Genomic DNA, 23581 nt, shown 5'->3' on the forward strand with positions numbered 1-23581 from the left:
GCTGGCTGGACAACACAGCTATTGCCAGACATTGTCTGGATACCAAGTTTACGCGCCACCCACGCGCCGAACTTCATCTTTACAGCTGTTGATTGGCCATAAAGTGTGTGCCTCCACTGAAAAAGAGTGCTTGTATTGCAGGCTCTGCTTTGTGTGAACGCTTATGCTCAACACAGTAGGCCTGAATTGTTTAGAGTGACAAGCCAATGAGCTACGCTGAGACGTTTATTGTGAAATGGTATGACGAAGGCAGTAAGTCTGACTTATTTATTATGAAAAGCACATGTTATGTGAACAAATATGCCTTTGAACGTGGATTGTTTTTGCTAAAACCAGTAGGCGGGGATTTCATTCAATGGAATCTCACCACTTACCGTATCAGGGGGTATGGTGACCACTTCTGACAAACTCTTGGGGTAGGAGATTGGCGCTGTGATAATAATCTTTGTCAACATTGCATTTGTTTTTCCAACTCTCATTTTAGACATGTTTATAATTTTATGAATTTCCCAGAAAGGTGCCTTGTCGGAATGTTTCTGCCTCAATACAGCAGGCCTGATGAGTTCCTCATAGTGACAAGTCGATGACAAAGGCTGTAGGCCCGATTCGGGGGCATATTAAGAAGGAACAGGGAAAATTAACGCTAAGGGCGCTTAGTGTTAATTTTTTTAACTCCCGCTATCGCTGGATAATATCGCCTGGTTATCACGTTATTAACAACGCTAACCGCCTAGGCGATAAAAAATTCAGCAATAGCGGCATTTTGGGAGGTTATCACTGGTAATGCAGCGATAAAACTACAAGCATAGGGATAGCCTTATTGATAGCCCGTGGTGGATTTAGCCATGTAATCCACCTCCCATTGGATTACATGGCTAAGTCTAAAGCAGCGTTAACCGTGGTAGTGCTGCTTTTTTTGTCTCTAGCAGGGTTAGCGTGCAGCTTGATAATAGGAGAAATGTCGCTTAGCGACATTTCTCCTATTATTTTGCTCTGTTACGTCCACTTTACATCTCATTAGAGATGCAAAGGGAAGTGTAGTGAAAAAAGGGTGCCAACATGCGATTTTGCATGTTGGCACCCTGTTGTTGATAGGGCGATATTTTTATCTCCGCTTCTTTGGCTTTTAAAGCCAAAAAAGCGGAGATAAAGGTTAATATGCACCTTGGTCTTTGTGAAAATATTTGTCTCACACCCCGGCACTGACCATTTTAATATGAAAAGGTATAACACAGGCTGCAGGCCGTTTATAGTGAAACGTCTATGTTAAAGGCAATAGGCCTTTAAAGATGGATTAAGTGTAAACACTGTGTTAAAGCCTGTAGGTAGGCATGATGGTGCATGGAATTTTACGGATTGCTGTTAAAAAAAAAACGATTTGTCTTAGTAACCCCCTTTACAAACCCTCAAGATAGACAATTTACTCTGTCATATCCTTCTTATGCTATAGGACGGGATCTATATTGCTTGGCCAACTATACTTTTGGATATATTTGTTATTTTGTGCCTGGTGGGAAAGCATAAAGGAGAGAGGATGTGGCGTAACGGCTAGAGCCTTGACATCAAAGATGGGGAACCGGGTTCGAGTCTTGGCAGAGACACTCAACATCCTGTGATTCTGGACAGATTACTTAATTTCACCAATGCCTAACAAACGTGAATTTGTCCGTCTGTAATGCAACGGGTGCTCGTGCAATGCCTCTGATACCTTCGGGTCGAGTTCGCGCTAAATAATACTCTGGGAGAAAAAAATAAAGTAGTGTTGAGTTAGTTCTGGTGACAAGCCGGTGATACAGGGTATAGTCATGATCGATTAGCTGGGAGAATTTATGCAGGATACCACAGATTTCGGTATTTTTACTTTTTTTTTTATCGCTTGCACATGCACACCACATTACGACAGCAGCAGTTCACTTTTTTCCAGTTGTATTGATTGATTGATTGTGGGTTTCTAAAGCGCTAGAATCGACTCCCGAAGGAGTATCTCTGCGCTGTAGACCGCTGGGGAACCCGTCCTGGCTTTCCCTGTGAGATGGTCCCTACTGGGTATCTCCAAGGTGAAACCAGGCATCCCCGGCATATGTGGGGGGCCGTTGTGGAGATGAGGCAAGCTAATGCCCAGAGTTGCCAAGTGTGATCCCTGGTTAGAGTAGGCACCGAGGTGAGAATGATCAAGTCCGCTCACCCTGGTCCTCGACCCTGCCGTGTCGGGAATAGAACCCTAGTCCCCGGCCGTCCTCTGCTTCCGGGTCTGCCGCCTCTAACCAGTGCGCCACACCACTCCAGAAATTTACCTTACATATGCTTGTTGAGGTTCTGTGTGTTTTATGAGCCAACGGGTGGAAGCATGGATGTGTGAGGGCAGCGGGTGGAAGCATGGTTGTGTGAGGGCAGCAGGTGGAAGCATGGATGTGTGAGGGGTGAAAGCATGGATGTGTGAGGGGAGGAAGTATGGATGTATGAGGGTAGCGGTGGAAGCATGGATGTATGAGGGCAGCAGTGGAAGCATGGATGTGTGAGGGCAGCGGGTGGAAGCATGGATGTTTGAGGGGTGGAAGCATGGATGTATGAGGGCAGCACTGGAAGCATGGATGTGTGAGAGGTGGAAGCATGGATGTGTGAGGGCAGCGGTGAAAGCATGGATGTGTGAGGGCAGCGCTGGAAGCATGGATGTGTGAGGCCAGAGGTGGAAGCATGGATCTGTGAGGGCAGAGGTGGAAGCATGGATGTGTGAGGGCAGCGCTGGAAGCATGGATGTATGAGGGCAGCGGTGGAAGCATGGATGTATGCGGGTAAGGATGAGGGAAGAGGTGCAGATGTGATGAGTTAGTGAGTGCCTCAATCTGCAGGAACTGAAGGGTGCCCCCAGGCACCTTTCTCCCACCCTAGTGTCTATTCCCTCTTCCCCCTTCACACCTTTATTTCCCCGTGCAGCCCTTACGCGCCACCCGCAGTGCCGTTTCCGGGTTCTGTGCGGGGCAGGTTGTCTGCTGCTGTGTCAACAGCTTGGAGTTAAACACAGAACACGGCGGTGTCGTAAAGACAAATGACCTATTTCCATAACGCAAACATCCTGTACTGTGGGCGGGGCAGGCAGCACGCACTGCAACCGGCCGGAGCACAAACCTGCGGTGTGCACGGTCACAGCTACAGCAGGCAGTGCTGCACCAGGCGGCTGGGATGGATGTGTGTACAGCCAGCAACCTGCAGACACAGCTGTGTGTGTGGTGGCCTGTTTGTTAATGGTTTCTGTGTGTAGCTCGGCTGCGTGTGAATGGACTGTGTGGATGCCTGGCATGATTGAGGTTTTTGTGCATACATGTACATGTGCATAGCTGTCAGAAGGGCTCATGTCTTGTGTGGAAGTTGTCAGCCTGTGCTTTTAGTCGACTTATTTATGAAGGACTTGCGCCGCCGGTGCGTCACTTTTAACATGGGAAAAAGTGACGCACCGGTGGCGCAAGTCCTTCATAAATAAGGCCCCAGATCTCTAACAGGGGAGGTTGAACTACCTGTCCCAGAATGCAAAAGGTTTTGCTTCAAATGCGGTATGGGCTACTCGATGTGACCGGTGAGTGTTTATGCTCTGGTTGCACACCGTGAGCGTGTGTGAATATTTTGTTGATCAAAAGTTGTGTTTTTGTGAAAGAGTAGAGCATGCAGGTGGTACTGCGGGGTTGTTACCCCTCCCTGTTTTTCTCTCCCTCTTCTCTGATCCCCTTATTGTGATGCCACACTTTCACTCTGACCCTGCAGCGGCACCCCTGTAGTGTTCTGTGGGCCCAGTGTCGCTCTGTTCTTAGCAGCACTGTGTTTATTCACACTCAGCAGCAGCACATAGATTTTATTAGGGCGCCCTGGCTATTTTTTGGAGGCCTTTTGTTGTCCTTCGCTGCCCTCTTCTGGTGGATCCACAGAGCGGCTGTCTGCACCGTCCCTTCTCATAACATAACGTGTATATTTGTAAAGCGCGCGTTCACCCGGAGGTATCTTGGCGCTACATAACAGATGTTTCTTGTTACCCAACTCAATGGTACTCATTTTATCGACCTCAGATGGATGAAAGGCTGAGTGGCCCCAACGGGATTTGAACCTGTGACCATGAGGTCGAACACAGGCCCCTGCAGTGGACGCATTAGTCCACTGTGCCACCAGACACGGCTTGTAGATGCTCTGGATCCGAGAGATTGTTATGGCTCTTTAGTGGTGCTCTGGCAGCACAGCAGGACCTCAGCAGTTTGCACATTCCTCCAGTGTGTGCGCTGGCATCACAGCAGGACTCCAGCAGCTTGCGCTTCCCTCCAGTGTGCCCTGGCAGCACAGCAGGACTGCAGCAGGGTGTGCATTGCTCCAGTGCGTTCTGGCAGCACAGCAGGACTGCAGCAGGGTGTGCATTGCTCCAGTGTGCTCTGGCAGCACAGCAGGACTGCAGCAGGGTGTGCATTGCTCCAGTGCGCTCTGGCAGCACAGCAGGACTGCAGCAGCTTACACATTGCTCCAGTGCGCTCTGGCAGCACAGCAGGACAACAGCAGGGTGTGCATTGCTCCAGTTTGCTCTGGCAGCGCAGCAGGACTGGCGCAGCTTGCGCATTCCCCCAGTGTGCACTGCAGCACAGCAGGACTGCAGCAGCTTGCATATCCTCCAGTGTGCACTGCAGCAGTGCGTGTCCCCTCAGTGCTTCCCATTAACCTGTGTCTTGAAGAAGGCAGGGACCTTCGATAGAAACACCCAGAGATTTGTCAGTCTGTGCAGGGGCCCCTAGGGAGGGGTCAGATTTGAGCCCTGCCCCACTGCTTGCTTTTACCCCAGAGCACAGCCCTGTCGTGGACCTGTGCACAGGTGGCCTAGTGGGTACGATGTGAACATACCCCTTTTTGGGTTTCGCCTGCCGAAGGCTGCGCTCTGCGCAGCTCTTCAGCGCAGGTGAAATCCTATGTCGACACTAAGCACTTCGGGAACGTCCCCCGGCTCTCATTGGCTAGCTCCATAAATGGAGGCTAGCCATTGAGTGCCGGATCTGTCCGTCAAGGCCGGACCAGATTCGGGGGCGTTCCCGAGATTTTTTCCCAGGGCGGAGTTACGTTTTTTCCCGTTCCCTCCCCTTTCACTGAAAGTGAATTCAGATGCGCTGTCCATTCCCGCCCCCTCCGTGTGCCTCCCCGCCCCTCCCTCGCTGTCCTGTGCACGTTTCCCGCCGTCCGTGTCCTCTCCCGCCCCCTCCCGCCGTCCGTGTCCTCTCCCGCCCCCCTCCCGCCGTTCGTGTCCTCTCCCGCCCCCCTCCCGCCGTTCGTGTCCTCTCCCGCCCCCCTCCCGCCGTTCGTGTCTTCTCCCGCCCTCCTCCCGCCGTCCGTGTCCTCCCCCGCCCCCTGTGTCTTCGTAGGTGCTTGTTCAGAAAGCGAGTGAGGGCGTGATTACTCACAGCTGCTTCTGTTCCTGGCCAAGGTGCGCCCAGAGACCGATCCTCCTCCTCGAGGCATAGCCCGGGCTCCTCCAGCTAAACAAAACAGCAGCTGCTGGCTCTCAAGAGCCGGGAGAATCGCTGTTTTAGCAAACACGCGTGCGTACTGCACCGGCCCGGCCCGGGACTTGTTGACCAGCCCCGAGTTGTTCAATACCTCGAATAGCTATCATATTTGCAGTTGCTGCTGCTCCAATTCAGCGGGGCTCCGCTTTTTTCCCTGCTGTGCTGTAAACGAAGAGGCTAGCTTTTGTCACCCCTAGTTGTCTCTCAGAGCTACCCAAATTGCCAAGACCCCAAGCCCACGCTGCCCCCACCCCTCCCAGCCCTAGGAGCTCACGAATCTGGTCCGGCCGGGCCGTGCTTGCTGCTGTCCTGCCTTCCTCCCGCCGTCCCCCCCTGTCCTCTCCCGCCCCCCTCCCGCCGTTCGTGTACTCTCCCGCCCCCCTCGTCTTCTCCCGCCCCCTTCCCGCCGTTCGTGTACTCTCCCGCCCCCCTCGTCTTCTCCCGCCCCCCTCCCGCCGTTCGTGTACTCTCCCGCCCCCCTCGTCCTCTCCCGCCCCCCTCCCGCCGTTCGTGTACTCTCCCGCCCCCCTCGTCCTCTCCCGTCCCCCTCCCGTCTTTGTTGTCAGGGGCGCTAGAGTCCAAAGAATGCTGTCAAGGTTCAAGCACATAAGGTGAGTGCCGTTTTATTTTTCTTGCGCCGTTCCCGCTCCCGCTGTCCGTTTGCGCCCCCCCCGTCCGTGTACCGCCAGCGCTATGCTGCAACTTCCCACGCCACTGCCCTCTGGCCACCGCAAACATGTTCCCGACGGTATGTCTGCGAACCACGGAGTCATGGGGGGGCACTGAATGTGAATGAGTTAGCTGGCTCATAAATGGTGTCCGGGGTGTTGGTCATGAGGTGAATCGATATGTATGGGTCATTTGTATAGAATGAGGTTGTGGTTGCAACCAGTGGCATTCCTAACTTTATCAACGTTTTTCAGCTCCTTAGAGCTCACGTGCTGTGGAGTAGCAACTAATGAAGAGGTCCAATTGGACAATCCGAATTCTCCAGAACCGCTCCTACAGCGAGCAGTGCTCCAAGCCAACCTTCAGCACTACTTTGTATTATTAAGTCAAGTTCGGGTGTTCAATGTGTTGTGTGACTAGCTGTGTGTCGGTGTGCTGTTTCCCGCGGTGGAGCTGGTCACATCCGCTTACACCGCAGGACTGCACTTGGAGTGTTCGCCTCATGACTCATAGTAAACCTGTTGAACAAAGCCCGCACGAGCCAACACGAGGCTGGTCCGGTGCTTGGCCTTCCGCTGGTTGTCTCTCCTCCGTCTTTGGTGGGAGATCTCGCCTGCAAAGTAGGACTGGTTACTCAGTAGGAAGAAGGTATTTTGGTTTGTCGCTTTGAGAAACATCAGGCTTATTTTTACAAGCATCCAGGCAGAGGACTTTTTTTTCCACAGATGAGGCCACCTGGGACTCTCCCAGGCAGGCAGCACTCCCACCAGTTGCTATTATCTTTAGGTTTGTCATGACAGCAGCTATCTGAAGACCGATGTTTACCAATTCTTTAATACATACATACACACATAGTGCCGGTGTTTGCCTTGCCCTGAACAGTATTTCTCTCACCCCATGTTATTTTCTTATTTGTATAGTATTCAGCCTGCTATGGAATGATTGCATTGCAGCGCATGAAGGAATATTTTATATCTCAAAAGAACTCTGAAATCATGGGACATTAAAGTACATATTCCGTAGATGCATCGTATATAAAAATCAGTTAGTTCGTTTTTTCCTGTGCATCAGGCGCTCTTAATGTTTTAGCCGGCACTCAAAATGCAAACGAAACATTCTGCCTTTGCCAAGGTTTCTTTTGTCTTTGTCAACATGTGCGCCGCCCTCTTGCCCGATAGTTCGTGACCGCTCGGGGGTCCTCTCCCTGTGAATCCGTCACTGCTGTGTCAGCGCCCAGGCGTGGGGTGATGCTGTTGCCAGGATACCTTTAAATCCAGGGCTGGTAAATCTGTGCAGCCTTCTCGACAGTGGTATTGATTAGAGGGTTTGAACTGTGACCTTTCTCCTCATTGACTGCACCATGACCACCTCTGCACAAGTCATTCAGCAGGAACTTGAGGCGCAAGAATGAGCATGGTTAAACCTGAATATGGGATAAATGTCATTATGGGTGCATGGTGTACAATTAAAAATATGGAATATGGTCTCTTTTTTAAAACCGCTCATTTGTGGTATGATAACTGAGGTGAAATAGTCTTGCAAAACAGGGTTCCCTTGATGCTTTGTTGAGATGCTTGATAAACGTACGTTGTCGTCTTAGACACACCGGGGCTCCAGGGTGTGTGTGTATGTGACTGCTCCAGAGTGTGTGTGTATGTGACTGCTCCAGTGTGTGTGTGTGTGTATGTGACTGCTCCAGTGTGTGTGTGTGTGTGTGTGTGTGTGTGACTGCTCCAGTATGTGTATGTCACTGCTCCAGTGTGTGTGTGTGACTGCTCCAGGGTGTGTGCGTGCGTGTGTGACTGCTCCAGGGTGTGTGTGCGCGCGTGTGTGACTGCTCCAGGGTGTGTGTGTGTGTGTGACTGCTCCAGGGTGTGTGTGTGTGTGTGTGTGTGTGACTGCCCCAGGGTGTGTGTGTATGTGACTGCCTCAGAGTGTGTGTATGTGACTGCCCCAGAGTGTGTGTGTGTATGTGACTGCTCCAGTGTGTGTGTGTGACTGCTCCAGTGTGTGTGTGTGACTGCTCCAGTGTGTGTGTGTGTGTGTGACTGCTCCAGAGTGTGTGTGTATGTGACTGCTCTGGGTGTGTGTGTGTGTGTGTGTGTGGGGGGGGGGCTCTGGGTGTGTGTGTGTGTGGGTAGCTCTCTTCTGCCCTCACTCTCCCCTATGCCCCAGCCGTCCCCTCTCGCGTTTCCCCTCTATTTCCTCGTTGGTTCCTCGCTCTGCCTTTCCCTCTCGTTCTTCTCCTCGCACCCTGACCAGCTCAACCTCCTCCATTCGCCGTCCCTCCTGCCCGCTCACCGTTGTCTTCACACACCCCTCTCCACTTAGTATGCCCCCTCCTTTCCTTTCTCCCTCCCATCCTCTCACATCCTCCATTGATACATTGTACTCGCCCTATCTTTCTTTTGCTTTCCTCTTCCAAATCTACCGCTTGTTTTTAAAATGTATATTGCCTGTCCACCTCCTGCCCCTTTCCTGTACCCCCCGAACTATCGCCTTCTCTCCCTTTCGTTTCACCCTTCCAGACTCTTCCCCCGTTCTCTCTCTGTCCCCCATTTCTCTCTCTGTCCCCCATTTCTCTCTCTGTCCCCCATTTCTCTCTCTGTCCCCCATTTCTCTCTCTGTCCCCCATTTCTCTCTCTGTCCCCCATTTCTCTCTCTGTCACCCATTTCTCTCTCCTATTTCCCATTTCTCTCTCCATGTACCCCCCCTTCTCTCTCTCTCCCCCTTCTCTCTCTCTCTCCCCCCTTCTCTCTCTCTCTCCCCCCTTCTCTCTCTCTCTCCCCCCTTCTCTCTCTCATCCCCCCTTCTCTCTCTCATCCCCCCTTCTCTCTCTCATCCTCCCTTCTCTCTCTCATCCCCCCTTCTCTCTCTCCCCCCCTTCTCTCTATCTCCTCCCCTTCTCTCTATCTCCTCCCCTTCTCTCTATCTCATGTTCCTGTGACCCATGGCGTTGGCTGCAGGTGGGTTGGCACAACTCCTGTCAGAGAAGTGTCTCAATCCTGCTGTGGATTAGGGGCACGTGCCCCTGCTTGGTCCATGGTGAGGTGCTTTTTACACAGAAAAAGGTGTCTCTGTTAAACCGTAGTTTGAGAGTATTTTTAGTTATTGTGTTTTCTTATTGTACAAAACGAATCATGGTGGAACCGGGAATCTTATACCAGAGCATCCCGGAAAACCCAAAAAGTGAAAGTGAAAAAAACATTTTGGAGAAAAATCACGTGATGTCACAGAAATCGCTTAATCTCTTAGTGGTGTTTAATGTAGGTGCATTTACAAACCCCAGCCCTCACATAAGGTGTCTGAAATGACTCAGACCTGGCAGATTCTCTTGATGCCCATGAGCAACAGTAAAGAGCATGTTCACAGCTGAAGAGTGACCACTTCACCATTCATCCCTTTGTGCCTGCAGACAGAGCTGAATACTTCACCTTTCACCACTTTGCATCTGCAAACAGAGCTGACCACTTCACCAGCTGAGCATCATTTGCATAAGCGTCATTGACACCCCATACTACCGATTTTTTTATTACATATGGTTTCCACAATTACTTAAAGTACGTATGTTGTGATCGGTAGTCTGTCACCTGCTATACATTCCACCATACAGTTTAAGATTCTTTTTGGTATTTGTATTCATCCATTTACACCCTTTTACGTTAAAATAGCTATAGCTTTACTGTATAGTTGCTATAAAAGCTTATAATATGGTATAGTGGGCACTTAAAAAAAAATATCACTCCACTGCTAACAAAGCATGAATAAAAAACATTGCCATTTACAATGCCAGTAGCTCCAACTCCAACAAATGTGAGACCTATTGCAATGTAAACAACAATGCCATTTATTTAGAAGTAAAAAAAAAAAAAGAAATGTCATGAGCAATGCCAATAGCTCTAACTTTTCCAAAGGCGAAACCATTGCATTGTAAATGCTTGTTGTTCTTTTTCCATCCCTTTTTTCCCTATCCACCCTCGTACATAGAGTGTGTTTATTCATATTGGATCAGTCCGTTTTGTTGGGTGGCTCCGATCAGACCTTTCTAGTGTGAGTAAGTGCATCCTACCTATGCCACTGGCGTCAGGTGTCTCCAATGAGTAGCTCGTGAGCTACCAGCAGCTCTACAGCTACCCGTGAGTACCTTTCCTGTGTGCAGCCCAGTCTACGACTATTGAAGCTTATGCTTGGTTGAATTAGTATATGTATACCATAATGAAAACGCATGTATTCGAAACGCAAATGTGTGTATTTTCACAACTCATAAGCGGATGTCTATAGAAAAATAGTTGAATTTTCAAAATGTGTTTGAAGCTATTATTTAAGTTGGAGCGATTTATTGCTCATGTTTATACCTTGGTGCCAGGGGGATTGCAGCTGTGGTTTGTAAGTGCTATCCATGTAATATTTCAGTTCAAATTGTCAAAACCTCTTTTACATTACTGCTGAAAAACCTGCCGAATGCACCAGTGTGATCCCTGCTGACACTCTTCGATGGGATGTCCACTTTAACACCCCTAGTATTAGAAGCTTCGGGGGATTTTAATGTAACATAAGTAGCTCTTGTTACAGGAAAGGTTGGAGACCCCTATTTCTAGATTAACGACTGATGTGCTTCTCTGCCCCTGTTCCTAGGGATCTTGACGTATCATGATGGGAATCCTACCTGAGACCTCCCGGCTTCGCACGTCCGTCTCCCTGGTGATAATGCTCCTCATCGGCATCTGCTTCGTAGGCTTCACCTACTGGACCCACCTCAACCACAGCCAGAGTTACCAGGTAATGCCTCTCCATGCGAGCATTGGAATCACCTTAACTAAGTCGCTTCTGAAATGAGGATACGTTCAGTAAAATTGGGCGCAAAGTCTGTTACCACACATTAGTGTCTACTTCTGGGTGTAATACAAAACTTTAGTGGTTTGGAACAAATTAGCAGGATGTGGATATATGAAGGCGATAATTGAGTTAAAAGGCATATCCAATTTACATCCACCTTCTCTTTCCCCCTAATTTTAATTGACTGGGTCAGTTCTCATTCTAGCCTCATCCCGGAAATAGTCGCCCAGGAAGTAGCCTACTCCATGGTCGCCGCCATATTGGTAGGATTCATACAAGTTAAAAACACATATTTGCATGAGTTTTGCTTAAAGAGCAGGTGAACGGCCGAAGTTCACTTCAACTGGCGCCCAAGGAACACTAGTAAAAGTGTCACTCACACCATAGTCACCAGCAAATATAGGAACACAGGGCCCGATTCACAGAATGAACTTAAGACTCAATCCTAAACTTACTACTATTTTGGTATTCACAGAATGCACTTACTACTTTTGGTATTCACAGAATGAACTTACTACTTTTGGTATTCACAGAAGTTAGGATTTTGTCTTAAGTCTGTCTTAAGTCTGCCTTAAGTTTGTCTTAAGACAAACTTAAGACAAAATCCGAACTTCTGTGAATACCAAAAGTTGTAAGTTCATTCTGTGAATGCCAAAAGTAGTAAGTGCATTCTGTGAATACCAAAATAGTAGTAAGTTTAGGATTGAGTCTTAAGTTCATTCTGTGAATCGGGCCCACACTCTACACCTGGGATCACCAGGCAACTCATTAGAAGACTGCAGATCATCCAGAACTCGTGCAGTCAGACGTGTCCTCAACTTCCTGGGCTGGACTAACCATAGCGTGCACCAGACGTTTTGCTGGTGGGGGCCAGTTTTTTACCCATGGGTGCCAGTTTTGCAGCAGTGCAGCAATAACAGCCCCCTGTAACAAAAGCAACACTTCGCAGACGAGGGTGTTTACCATATGATATACACTCAGCACTTTGCAGACTATGGGGGTTAAAATATGATATACACTCCACACTTTGCAGATCATGAGGTTTACTATATGAAATACTCTCAGCCCTTTGCTGGCCTTGAGGCCTACTGTATGATATACAGTCAGCACTTTGCAGACTATGAGGTTTACTATATGATATACACTCAGCACTTCACAGACAATGGGGTTTACTATATGATATACACTCAGCCCTTTACTGGCTTTGGGGTCTGCTGTATGTTATACACTCAGCACATCCCAGACTATGGGGTTTACTATATGGTATACATTCAGCGCTTTGCTGGCCTTGAGGTTTACTGTATAATATACAGAGATCAGCTGCATAGTGCCCAGGGATCCTCCCTGAGCCCCTCCGTCTTCAACGTCTACAGCCATCGCCAGAAGCCATGGACTCAACATCATCTCCTACGCCGCCGACACCCAGCTGATTCTTTCCCTCACAGACAAACCCACATCCAACAAGACAGGATTAACACAGTCGCCACCTGGATGAAGGACAGCTGTCTCAATCTTAACTCAGACAAGCCTGAAGTCCTCATCCTGGCCTCCACCCCCTCCACCTGGGATCTTGGCATCATCCTGGACTCCTCACTCTCAATGAACCGCCAAATCAACCTTGTTTCATCCTCCTGCTCCTACACGCTCTACCTCCTTCGTAACATCCTCAAATTGATCCCCACCGAGTCCATGTAAATGGTCACCCATGTGCTCATCAGCAGCAGACTCGACTAGGGCAACGCACTCTATGACGGCACCAGCTAGAAACTCCCCAAAAACCTGCAGACCATCCAGAACGCCTCCGCCAGGCTCATCCTGAACATCAAATGCTGCAACCACATCACCGGCCACCTGAGAGACCTTCACTGGCTACCTGTCAACAAGAGATTCACCTTCAAGGTTCTCCTGCACTCCTATAAAGCCCTCCACAATACCAAGCCGGCATACCTCAAACAACACCTCTCCTTCTGCACTCCTACCAGACATCTCCACTCTGGCCCTGGCCCCCATTCCATGGATCCGCAAGCCCACGGCTGTAAGATGATCCTGCTCCCACCTCGCTGCGAAGACCTGGAACTCCCTGCCTCCGCACCTCAGGCATTCACCATCGCAGCCGCAATTCAGAAAGGACCCCAAGACCCTGCTGTTCGACTGAACCACAGAGCACCACCTCCCAGCACCTTGAGACCCTTATGGGTGAGTAGTCATGCTTTATGAGATCACTGATTAATTGATAGATATACACTCAGCACTTTGCTGACCTTGAAGTTTACAGTATGATATACACCCAGCACTTTGCTGGCCTTGAGTTCCACTCTATGATACACACTTAGGGCCCGATTCACAGAATGAACTTAAGACTCAATCTTAAACTTACTACTATTTTGGTATTCACAGAATGCACTTATTACTTTTGGCATTCACAGAATGAACTTACTACTTTTGGTATTCACAGAAGTTAGGATTTTGTCTTAAGTTTGTCTGAAGACAGACTTAAGACAGACTTAAGACAGACTTAAGACAGACTTAAGACAGACTTAAGACAAACTTAAGACAGACTTAAGACAGACTTAAGACAAATCCTAACTTAAGTCTGTGTTAAGTTTGTCTTAAGACGAACTTAAGACAGAACCCTAACTTCTGTGAATACCAAAAGTAGTAAGTTCATTCTGTGAATACCAAAATAGTAGTAAGTTTAGGATTGAGTCTTAAGTTCATTCTGTGAATGCCAAAAGTAGTAAGTGCTTTCTGTGAATACCAAAATAGTAGTAAGTTTAGGATTGAGTCTTAAGTTCATTCTGTGGAATCGGGCCCCAAGCACTTTGCTGAGTTTACTATATGATGTGCACTCAGCACTTTGCAGACTGTGAGGTTTATTCTGTAATATATTCACACACCACTCAGCATGGTAAGAAGTTTACTAAATTATATATGTTATGCATTATCCAGGTTATGAGTTTTACTTTATACTGTGCATACTGTACTTTACGGACGGTGAGATTTAGTGTTAGTATGCTTATATAGTCCACTTTGTAGGGTATAAGGTTTATTATATACTATTCACAAAGCACTTTGCGGTTTACTATATGATATTCATGCAGCACTGAGCAGACGATGTGGTTTACTATATGATATGCACTCAGCACTTTGCACCCTATGGGGTTTACTATATGATATACACTCAGCACTTTGCAATCTATGGGGTTTACTATATGATATGAATTCAGCACTTTGCAGTCTATGAGGTTTACTATATGATACATACAGCACTATGCAAGATATGAGGTTTACTATGTGATATACACTCAGTACTATGCAGGTTATGGCGTTTACTATATACTAAATGTAAGAAACTGGGTTATTGGTTGATGGGGGTGGAATGCCCACTCTGGCAACAGCCACAATCCTTGCCAGGGTGAACCACAAAAGAGACTCTGGGGCCTATTATGATTGCGGTTTTTCCGCATCCTCCGGGCCAGCGTAAGCCACCGCCGGCCCGGAGGATGCGGAAAAACCGCAGCGGACCCACCAAAGACCCACCGCCACATTAGGATGGCTGGTGGGTCCTGGTTTCCGTCCGCAGCTTTTCCACCGCGGTCGGCTTACAACCGCGGCGGAAAAGCTCTAATATGGTGGCGGTGTCTCTCAGACACCGTCCGCCATATTAGGAAGGGCTTTAAAACATGCTTTTTCTCGGCGGGTTTTCCGCCGTGGAAAAGCATGTGTAACTTCACTGCGGGGGCCCGTTGCGGGCCCCCTAGGTGAAGGGGGGGGTGGGGGATGCACATGGGGGGTACCTATGGTACTCCCCTGCATTTGTATGCAGAAATCGCCAGGCACCGCACGGTGCCTGCCGCTTTCTGCATACAAATGCAATGTATGCATTTTTAGCATTGCTGCGGATGCAGCTTGAAGACGCACCCGCCGCAATGGTAAAAATAGAGGATGTGACAGTCAGGGTGGCGGTCACATCCTAATTGCACAGGAGGGAACTCCGCAGGCAATGTGGAGGTTCCCTCCTGCTCTATGGTGGCGGACGGACTCAGGTCCGTCCGCCATCATAATCGGCCCCTAAATTAGTCTGTGCTTAACCCTCTGGTAGCTTGGCACAAAAGCAGTCAGGCTTAACTTAAAGGCAATGTTCACAGTATATTATAACACCCAAACAGTAATAAAGTAAAAACACATCACAAGAAAAATCCCAAACCAATTTAGAAAAAATAGAGTAAATATTACTAAACAAATTCACACCAAAACAAATGAAATCCAATCAGTAGAACAGGAGTTATGGATTTTTAAAGTTTGTAGTGTAAAATAGTACCTAAAAGATCAAAGTGCCAACCGCAGATATCTGGTCACATGAGTCGAGGGTAAAGTCAAAAGTTAAGGTCGATAGGGATGGAGCACAGGTCAGACACGCTAGGTGGATTGAGCCTTTTCTTGGTTTACCTTCGGATATAAAAGACATTTTGAAGTAGAGTTCCTGAGAAGGCAAAGTTCAGCGGGGTAAGCCAGCAAGCTGTGTGCGAGGAGGAGTTGCTGTCACTGGGGAACCGCTTGACGAGATCTAAGTGAAGCCGCCGACAATGACAGGTAAAAACTTCAATTGGGAAAAGCTTGATTTTTAGGCCAAGGAGGTTGTTGTTGATGGCCAGACAATCGCGTAGAGCCAGGCTGAAGATTTTTACCTTCGGACTTCGGCAACTTTTTGAAAGTCCAAAACCTCCAGCGGGAAGAAGCTGCAGACCATAGCCAAAGAGGACTCCACGAGGCCGAATACCATCGCCGTGAGGTGTTGCTGAACAGGATTTGCTGCTGTGGAGAAGAATGTGGTACAAAAGGGGGTGGTGATGGACGGAGCATCTGAACCAATCAAACACTCACACCCAGTCAAAAGATCTGGGTTTGATCCATCACCGTTCTTTAGCCCACTCTGCCACCCCAGTTCAGTGGAGAAGAATGTAACAGGATCTTCAGCAAAGTCAGACCAACTGGTGACGAACCTTGGGCGGATTGGTTGACAGCGAGGTTTCTGTCTTCTGCCGGTTCTCATGGCACTATTTGGTGAAAAATTCTGTCTCAGATTTCAGGGTTAGGCAGGACCAGCACCTCTAACACCACTTCCAAGGGTTGTCGGCCTGGTGAGCACCACTTGGGGGTTATGGTAGCACTCCAGCAGAGGCCGGGTGCAGGATTCATGGTCTTTGGAGCTTGTTGTGTGTCTGTAGCTCAGACAGAGGGCCAGCCAATATAACTACGGGTGGTCCTGAGTTCGAAGGGATGGTCAAGTTCTCTTTCAAGCAGCAAGGTCTGCCGTCAAGCAGCAGAACACTCTTCTGGTAGCAGCAGGGCAGTCGTCTTTGGGTCCACGCAGTCCTTCTAAAGTCCACACATATAGGAGTGTACTGAAGTGGCACTCTGAGGGTCAAATATTTGTACCCTGTGCCAGCCATTAAAGTGGGGTGCATTCTAAGCTACCCTCACATCTGGTTCTGAGAAGTTCTTCCCTTTCCCTGTCAAAACTCCAAAAAATCTGGGGTGACAAAAGATTAGTGTTGGATTCCTTTGTGTGTGCTAGAAGCAAGCCCCTGTTAAATATAAGTTAGGCAGTGAACTGCTCTGCCCCCAGCAATCCTGGAAGGATGACCAGCCGGGACTACGTGGGACCGAGTCAGGTTTACAGAGGAGGGACTCCCTAACCAAATCGGTTACGTGGATGAGTATGTCTCCCCCCGAGCCCTGATTTTCCAGCATTGTTGGCCAAAATTTGTATTTTTCTGAAAGTGTCAGTAAGTATACAGACACTTCCGATCCACACACCTTAGCGCCTGTGTAGGTATCAGAAAAGGTTTCACTTGGCACCTACCACCTTTGCCACTCACTTTTATTCACATTCTGGTCCTGAAGAAAGCCCTTGCGATTGTTTTTACGGGCTGAAACATGTTGACTACCACACATACAGCAACTCATGGTAGATAACTCCAGATTAATTGCACAACACATAGTATCTCTCTTTTGTAACTATATCCTGAGCCGTCACTATTAAAGTTATTGGCCAGGATTCTCAGAGATATTTTTAACTGTAAATACTTCACCTCACATCACATTTATGCACCACACCAGCTCCGCTTTAGTCGGGCGTCATAGCACAACCGGGAGGCACTCGGCCCCCCAGTTGGGACCCCAATGATTAAGCATGACACCAACCAGGTTGGTGTGTGAGGCGTCTTTTAAGAACACCTAATAGGTCTATGTTCGTACTACTCACAGTGATTTAATTGCATACACATAGTGGGTTTGTCCACATTGTTTAAGTCTATCCTGCCAACTCCCAGTCCAGTTTGTCTCATTCTCTGGCAGGAGTACACAAACCCCAACAGTAGAGCCATTTACAGTCATGTGACCCAGAACACTGACAGCAGGCACTAAATGGATAGGGCAAGAAAATGTCAACCCTGAAAAAGTAGCATTTTCAGAATTGTGACTTAAAAACAAACTTTATTACTACAGATTATTTTAAATTGCAACTCATTTGAGCCCAAACAAGATGTTTCAACCTGCTCACAATCAAAAGTTATCACTGATTTAATGTAATATGGTAACCCAATGTTATCCAATGGGAGAGATAGGACTTGCAGTGGTGGAAAAAGATTATAAGGAATTTTTCACTATGAGGACATGTAAAACCTAAATCTAAACGCACTCCTTTTTTAATACAATGCACCCTGCCTTCTAGGCCTTCAAGGCCTACCTTAGAGGTGCCAGGTGTATTAAAAAGGGAAGGTTTAGGCCTTTTCAGAAGGTTTATTTTGCCAGTTCGAAATGGCAGTGGTAGGCCTGAGACAAGTTTTAAAGTGCTACTTCAGTTGCTGGCACAACGAGTGATGCAGGTCCACTAGTAGTATTCAATTTACAGGCCCTGAGTATATGTAGTACCACTTTACTAGGGACACACAAGCCAATTAAATGTGGCAATCAGGTGTAGCCGAATTTTACCATGTATACACTCAGCACTTTGCAACCTATGAGATTTATTGTGTGATATACACTCAGCACTTCACATGCTATGAGGTTTATTGTGTGATTTATACTCACCACTTTCCAGACTATGGAGTTTCATGTACGATCTGCTTTCAGCACTTTGCAAGCTGTGAGGTTTATGGTATAATATACACTCAGAACTTTGCATTCCAAGAGGATTATTATATGGCATACACTGAGCACTTTGGCGATGAGCTTTATTGTATAATATACACTCAGCACTTTGCCTGGTCTGAGGTTTGTTGTATGATATACACTCAGCACTTTGCAGGGTATGTGGTTTGTTGTATGTTATACACCCAGCACTTTGCAGGGAATGAGGTTTATTGTATAATATACACCCAGCACTTTGCAGGCAATGAGGTTTGTTGTATGATATACACCCAGCACTTGGTTGGCAATGATGTTTATTTTATGATATGCACTCAGCACTTTACAGCCTTTGAAGTTTATTGTATGATATACATGCAACACTTTGCAGGCTAAGACTTTCACTGTATAATCTGCACTCAGCATTTTGCAGACTATATGGTTTATTGTATAATATACAACAAGCACTTTACTGGCTATGAGGTTTATTATGTGATATACACTTAACACTTTGTGGGCTATAAGCTTTACTTTATGATATGCTCTCAGCACTTTTCAGCCTATGATGTTTATTGTATGATATACATACAGCACTGTGCAGGTTGTTAAGTTCACTGTATAGTCTGCTCTCAGCACTTTGCAAACTATGAGGTTTACTGTATAATATACACCAAGCACTTTGCGGGCTATAAGCTTTACTTTATGATATACATCTAGCACTTTGAAGGCTATGGGTTTATTGTATGATATACACCCAGCACTTTGTAGGCTTTGTGGTTTATTGTATAATATACTCTCAGCACTTTGCAGGCTATGAGGCTAACTATATGATATACACGCTGCACTTTGCAGGCTATGAGGTTTATTGTATAATACACTCAGCACTTTGCAGGCTATTATGTTTATTGTATAATATGCTCTCAGCACTTTGCAGGCTATGTGCTTTACTATATGATATACACCCAACACTTTGTAGGCTTTGTGGTTTATTGTATAATATACTCTCTGCACTTTGCAGGCTATGAGCCTTATTGCATAATATACACTCAGGACTTTGCAGGCTATGAGCTTTACTATATGATATACACCCTGCACTTTGGAAGCTATGAGCTTTATTATATGATATACACCCAGTACTTTGTAGGCTTTATTGTTTAATGTATAATATACACCCAGCACTGTGTAGGCTTTGTGGTTTATTGTATGATACACTTTCAGGAATTTGCAGTCTATGAGGCTTACTATATGATATACACTTTGCACTTTTCAGGCTATGAGGTTTATTGTATAATATGCTCTTAGCACTTTGCAGGCTATACGGTTTACTATATGATATACACTCAACACTTTGCAGGCTCTCAGCTTTATTATATGATATACACACTGCATGGTGCAGTTCTTGTTATTTACTTTTTGGTTAACAGTGGAGCATTGGACAATCCACAAGAGGTCTTGACTCTTGACTTTCTTCTGACTTTTCTTTCAGAGGAAGATAGCTTTCCTGGAAAGGACCATCTCCAAGTTGTCGAAGGCAGACGATGAAGCCGATGGGAGGGAGGCGGACTTTCAGCGCGAGCTGCGGAAGCACAAACAGGGGATGCAGCACATGAACGCCATGGCGCAACAGGAAATCATGAGGCTCAAATATGAGTGCAAGCAGGATCAGGTACGCATGCCCTCTGCTGGAGTAACTGAGTAACTCCAGGCTTTCAATGGAGGTAGTGTCATAAAATGCACCAGCAGGGCTGGCTCTAAGTCAGATTGACTGGGATAGCACCTGGGCGGAAAGCAAATTTGGTGCTTGTTGTGGGCGGAGGGTTGTTGTTGGGTGACGGCAGGAGGTGTGAGGAAGATGGGAGGAGTGCAGGGCGTTGATGGGGTTCTAACAATTAGCTGAGGTACATTAAGGGCTGATTACAAAGTCTTTAACGGGACCCGATTGAGACCAAGTGCGATGAACGAGCTGCTGTTTGAATGACAATAAGTCAGGGAGCTCCCTGTGGCGCCCCTGGGAATATTTGGCGCCTCGGGCCTAGGCCCAGCTCGCCCATGCCAAGGCTGGCCCTAGTACCAGCATGACTGGAGGTGTGTGGCTGCGGCGGGCTGATACAACAGACACACTGTACAATTTTACCAGCATTGGCTCCAGAGCGTAGAAGGCCAGGCCCAGCACTTGTTGCAGATGTGCGGAGTTTCTAGAACCATCACTACTAAGGTCCTCAAACAGTCTAGACCGATGCCCAGCACTACTTATGGGTCACTTGAAGCTTGTTGATGAACACTTGCCCGTGAGTATTCACTGATATCAGAAAGGAGAGCGTGGAGGAGGGCGGTAATAGGACACCAATCAAAAACAGGCAGAATCCCATTGGCCTACCTCTCCTTAGCACCGCCCCATTTAGAGAGTAGCCTTAGGCAGTTAGCCTGATGTTGAAAGCACCGCCTTCTCTGGCATTCGAACAACTATTAACCAAGCGTGTCGCCTATGGAAACAGCATCAAATGTACCACATACAGGGCCTGATTAACAAAACTAACGTAAGACAAAATCCTAAACTTACTACCTTTGGTATTCACAGAAGTTAGGATTTTGTCTTAAGTCTGTCTTAAATCTGTCTTAAGTTTGTCTTAAGAGAAACTTAAGACAAAATCCTAACTTCTGTGAATACCAAAAGTAGTAAGTTTAGGATTTTGTCTTAAGTTAGTTCTGTGAATCGGCCCTGTGTGTGCTTAATGTGAGCTGGTGGTTTCCAGTGCTCGGCACCAGCACTTAATTGCTGAAACCTGCACTTATGACAGCTGCCACATGGTGGCGCTGTTTGTGTAATTTAAATTTGAGCAGAAAAACAGTTGTTTGTTAATTCAATATACATGAAAAACAACTAATACCTGCCAACCAAGCAATTCTTAAAGCTTTGGCGGCCTTGAACAGTGTGAGTTGTCACACTTGTAGCAGTGTGATGGTTAGTAGTTGTGTAAGTACATTGGCATTCAGTTGTGGCCAGCATGGCTCATGGGGGGGCTTTAGTGTGGGGGGTTGAGGTGGGAGTTGCGGGATGAGGTCGCGCACAGCGGAGGTCGCTTGGGGGAGATATTCATAATTAAGAAAAATGACATTTAAAGCTTACCTCAATGCCGGGTCCCGGGTCTTCTCTGCTCCTGCTCTCCTGCCTCCGACAGGCTCCCTCCCCTAAGCCAATCACAGCGCTACATGCAATGTTATGATTGGTCTGGAGTGGTGTGGCACGGCGCTCAATCAGGGGCTGGAGAGGTGGGCATGTTCTCCATTGCAGCCTGCATGGAGAACGGAAAAGTGCACATGACTAGTTTGGGCGGCCCTAGAGGGCAGACCAAACAGTTATTGCGCACTGAGGAGTGGGCACACCACTCCTCCCCTGTGCTCAGGGCCGGACTGGGAACCAAAACCAGCCCCGGCAAAGTGCTCGGCCGGCCCCCCGGGGGGAGGTTGGGGGTGCGACCAAGCTCTTTGCCGGGGCCGGTTTTCAGTCGATTTTGTTACAGGGCCGATTTTGCAGCTATGCTGCATAAACGGCCCTGTAACAAAACCGGCCCCCCTCCCTTGCGGCGCACCGGGGGATTGCCCGGTGCCCGCAATGGCCATTCCGGCCCTGCCTGCGCTGCTCCGAGAGCAGAGAAGCCCGCCCCACCAGCAAAGCAAACATAAAATGGTAATAACTAAAAGTTATTGCCATTTTATGTTTTTGCTTCTCACACTGCGAGAAAGCAGTGGGGCGACGCTCCTTCGCCATAGCGGAGGACCTGCCGCTGATGGCAGTGTGTGGTGCAAACTGCGGCGGCCTCCTGACAAGGGCCCAGGGCTAATTATTATTATTTTTTTTTATTAAGTACTGACCCCACATTTTAGAGCAAGCCTCCCTTTTGTCCAAGACACTCATTGAAATCATGGCAGTCCTGAACAGAGTTCTTTTTAACTTTCACCCTCAGGCAGGGAGAAAACTCCCTGCATACCAGGAATGTTTGAAATATGGGTCCTAAATAAGGCTTCCACCTTTCCCTTTTTACTGCTAAATACAGACAGAAAAATATCTATTTTCCTGTCTGTATTTATTTTTAAATATGGATAAGATCTTAAATTAGGTTGTTTTTTGAGCGATTCTAAATGCTGGCAGTTTTCAATGCCAGCACAATAGCAGTGCAGATTGAAAGGAAAGTGAGTTAAAAAAGAGAGAACTTTCCCAATAAGGTTTAAACAGCACTAGATGTGCACAAGGTTTATACTAAAATGTGCATGTTTTCATATGGGTGGACTGATTTATCTTATATTGATATTCATAGCATTGAAACCTGTTGGGCATTCAAGTGGGTGTATACGTTTATTTATTTATTATTTCTTCGTCAGTTTTTCACAAAACTCAAAATTAGTATAGATAAACACAGATAAAATGAGCAAAAAAGAAATATGGACAAATACAAATGGAGATGTCATAATAAATGCCATAAAATCAGGACCTCTAGTGATAAAACAGGACTCTTGTTTTGGGGTCTATCTCCAGGATGCAGAGACAAGGCAATATTTTCCCATGATGCCACAGTCTTTTGTCCCCAAAGTGGCCGCCATGCAGTTTCAGGGCAACATCACCCCCACGGGGAAACATCCTTTACCACGCTACCATTACAACACGGTATGGTTACATCGTGGTTTTCACAATGCAAGTCATTAAGTCGGCTTGCACTGAAGGGCGCTCTGGACTAAGGAATAGTGGGAATTACTATTCCAACACCTTCCCTACTGTACGTAGACTGGAGTTGGAATAGTAATTCACACTATTCCTAAATCCAGCGCCCTCCAACGCAAGTTGATGTAAAGACTTGCGTTGTCAAGACCGCGATATAACATACCCCGTTGTGATGGGACACGTTGGAACATCATACATTCCCCCCACAACACTGGATAGCGTTGGTGGTATTTTTGCCTCCACGGCAAAGGTAGTTTGGCGCTGAGGATTTTGATGGTGGGTGGGGTCAGTCGAACAGCATGACTTCAGATCTTTCCTGAAGTCCTGCAGGGAGGGGGAGGTCTGGAGTTAGAGGGGGAGGCTATTCCAGGCTTTGGCGGCCAGGTAGGGAAAAGAACCTCCGTCGCTCTTGCTTAGGTGGGTGCAGGGGGTGAAGGGGGGTTGAAGGAAAGAGAGGCGGAGCACAGGTATCTGGCGGGCCCAGAAAGTATAACAGGAGCACCAGGGGAAGGAAAGCAAACAGTGGTCTTTAAAGTTCCCAATCCTTTCCCTCCCATAGGTCCTTGCCAGCAAGCAGGAGGCTTGGTTATGGGTGGGGCCAGGGGACTTTATATGGAAGGTGCCCCAGCGTGATCCATATTACTGAAGGGGTTGCAGAAGCCTCTGTGCCATGGTCTTTAATATAAAAGGGCCAAAGCGCAC

The 23581-nt window shown here is 47.5% G+C and overlaps 1 protein-coding gene across 4 annotated transcripts in view; it reads left to right on the forward strand.

Moving 5' to 3' along the window:
* The window catches only part of LOC144777875 (uncharacterized), a 126851-nt gene that overhangs the window by 36971 nt on the left and 66299 nt on the right, over window positions 1–23581 (forward strand). For 3 of the 4 annotated variants that reach the window (XM_078659294.1, XM_078659296.1, XM_078659295.1), the window contains exons 2-3: window positions 10831–10974; window positions 19649–19828. In XM_078659294.1, coding sequence (XP_078515420.1) covers window positions 10846–10974; window positions 19649–19828 — 309 coding nt within the window. In that variant the 5' untranslated portion in view covers window positions 10831–10845. Of the gene's footprint in view, window positions 1–10767; window positions 10975–19648; window positions 19829–23581 lie in introns of all 4 variants that reach the window. The other variant, XM_078659297.1, reaches the window with a different exon arrangement.

The sequence above is a fragment of the Lissotriton helveticus genome, chromosome 1_1 (assembly GCF_964261635.1).
Source record: "Lissotriton helveticus chromosome 1_1, aLisHel1.1, whole genome shotgun sequence".
Lineage (NCBI taxonomy): Eukaryota > Metazoa > Chordata > Amphibia > Caudata > Salamandridae > Lissotriton > Lissotriton helveticus.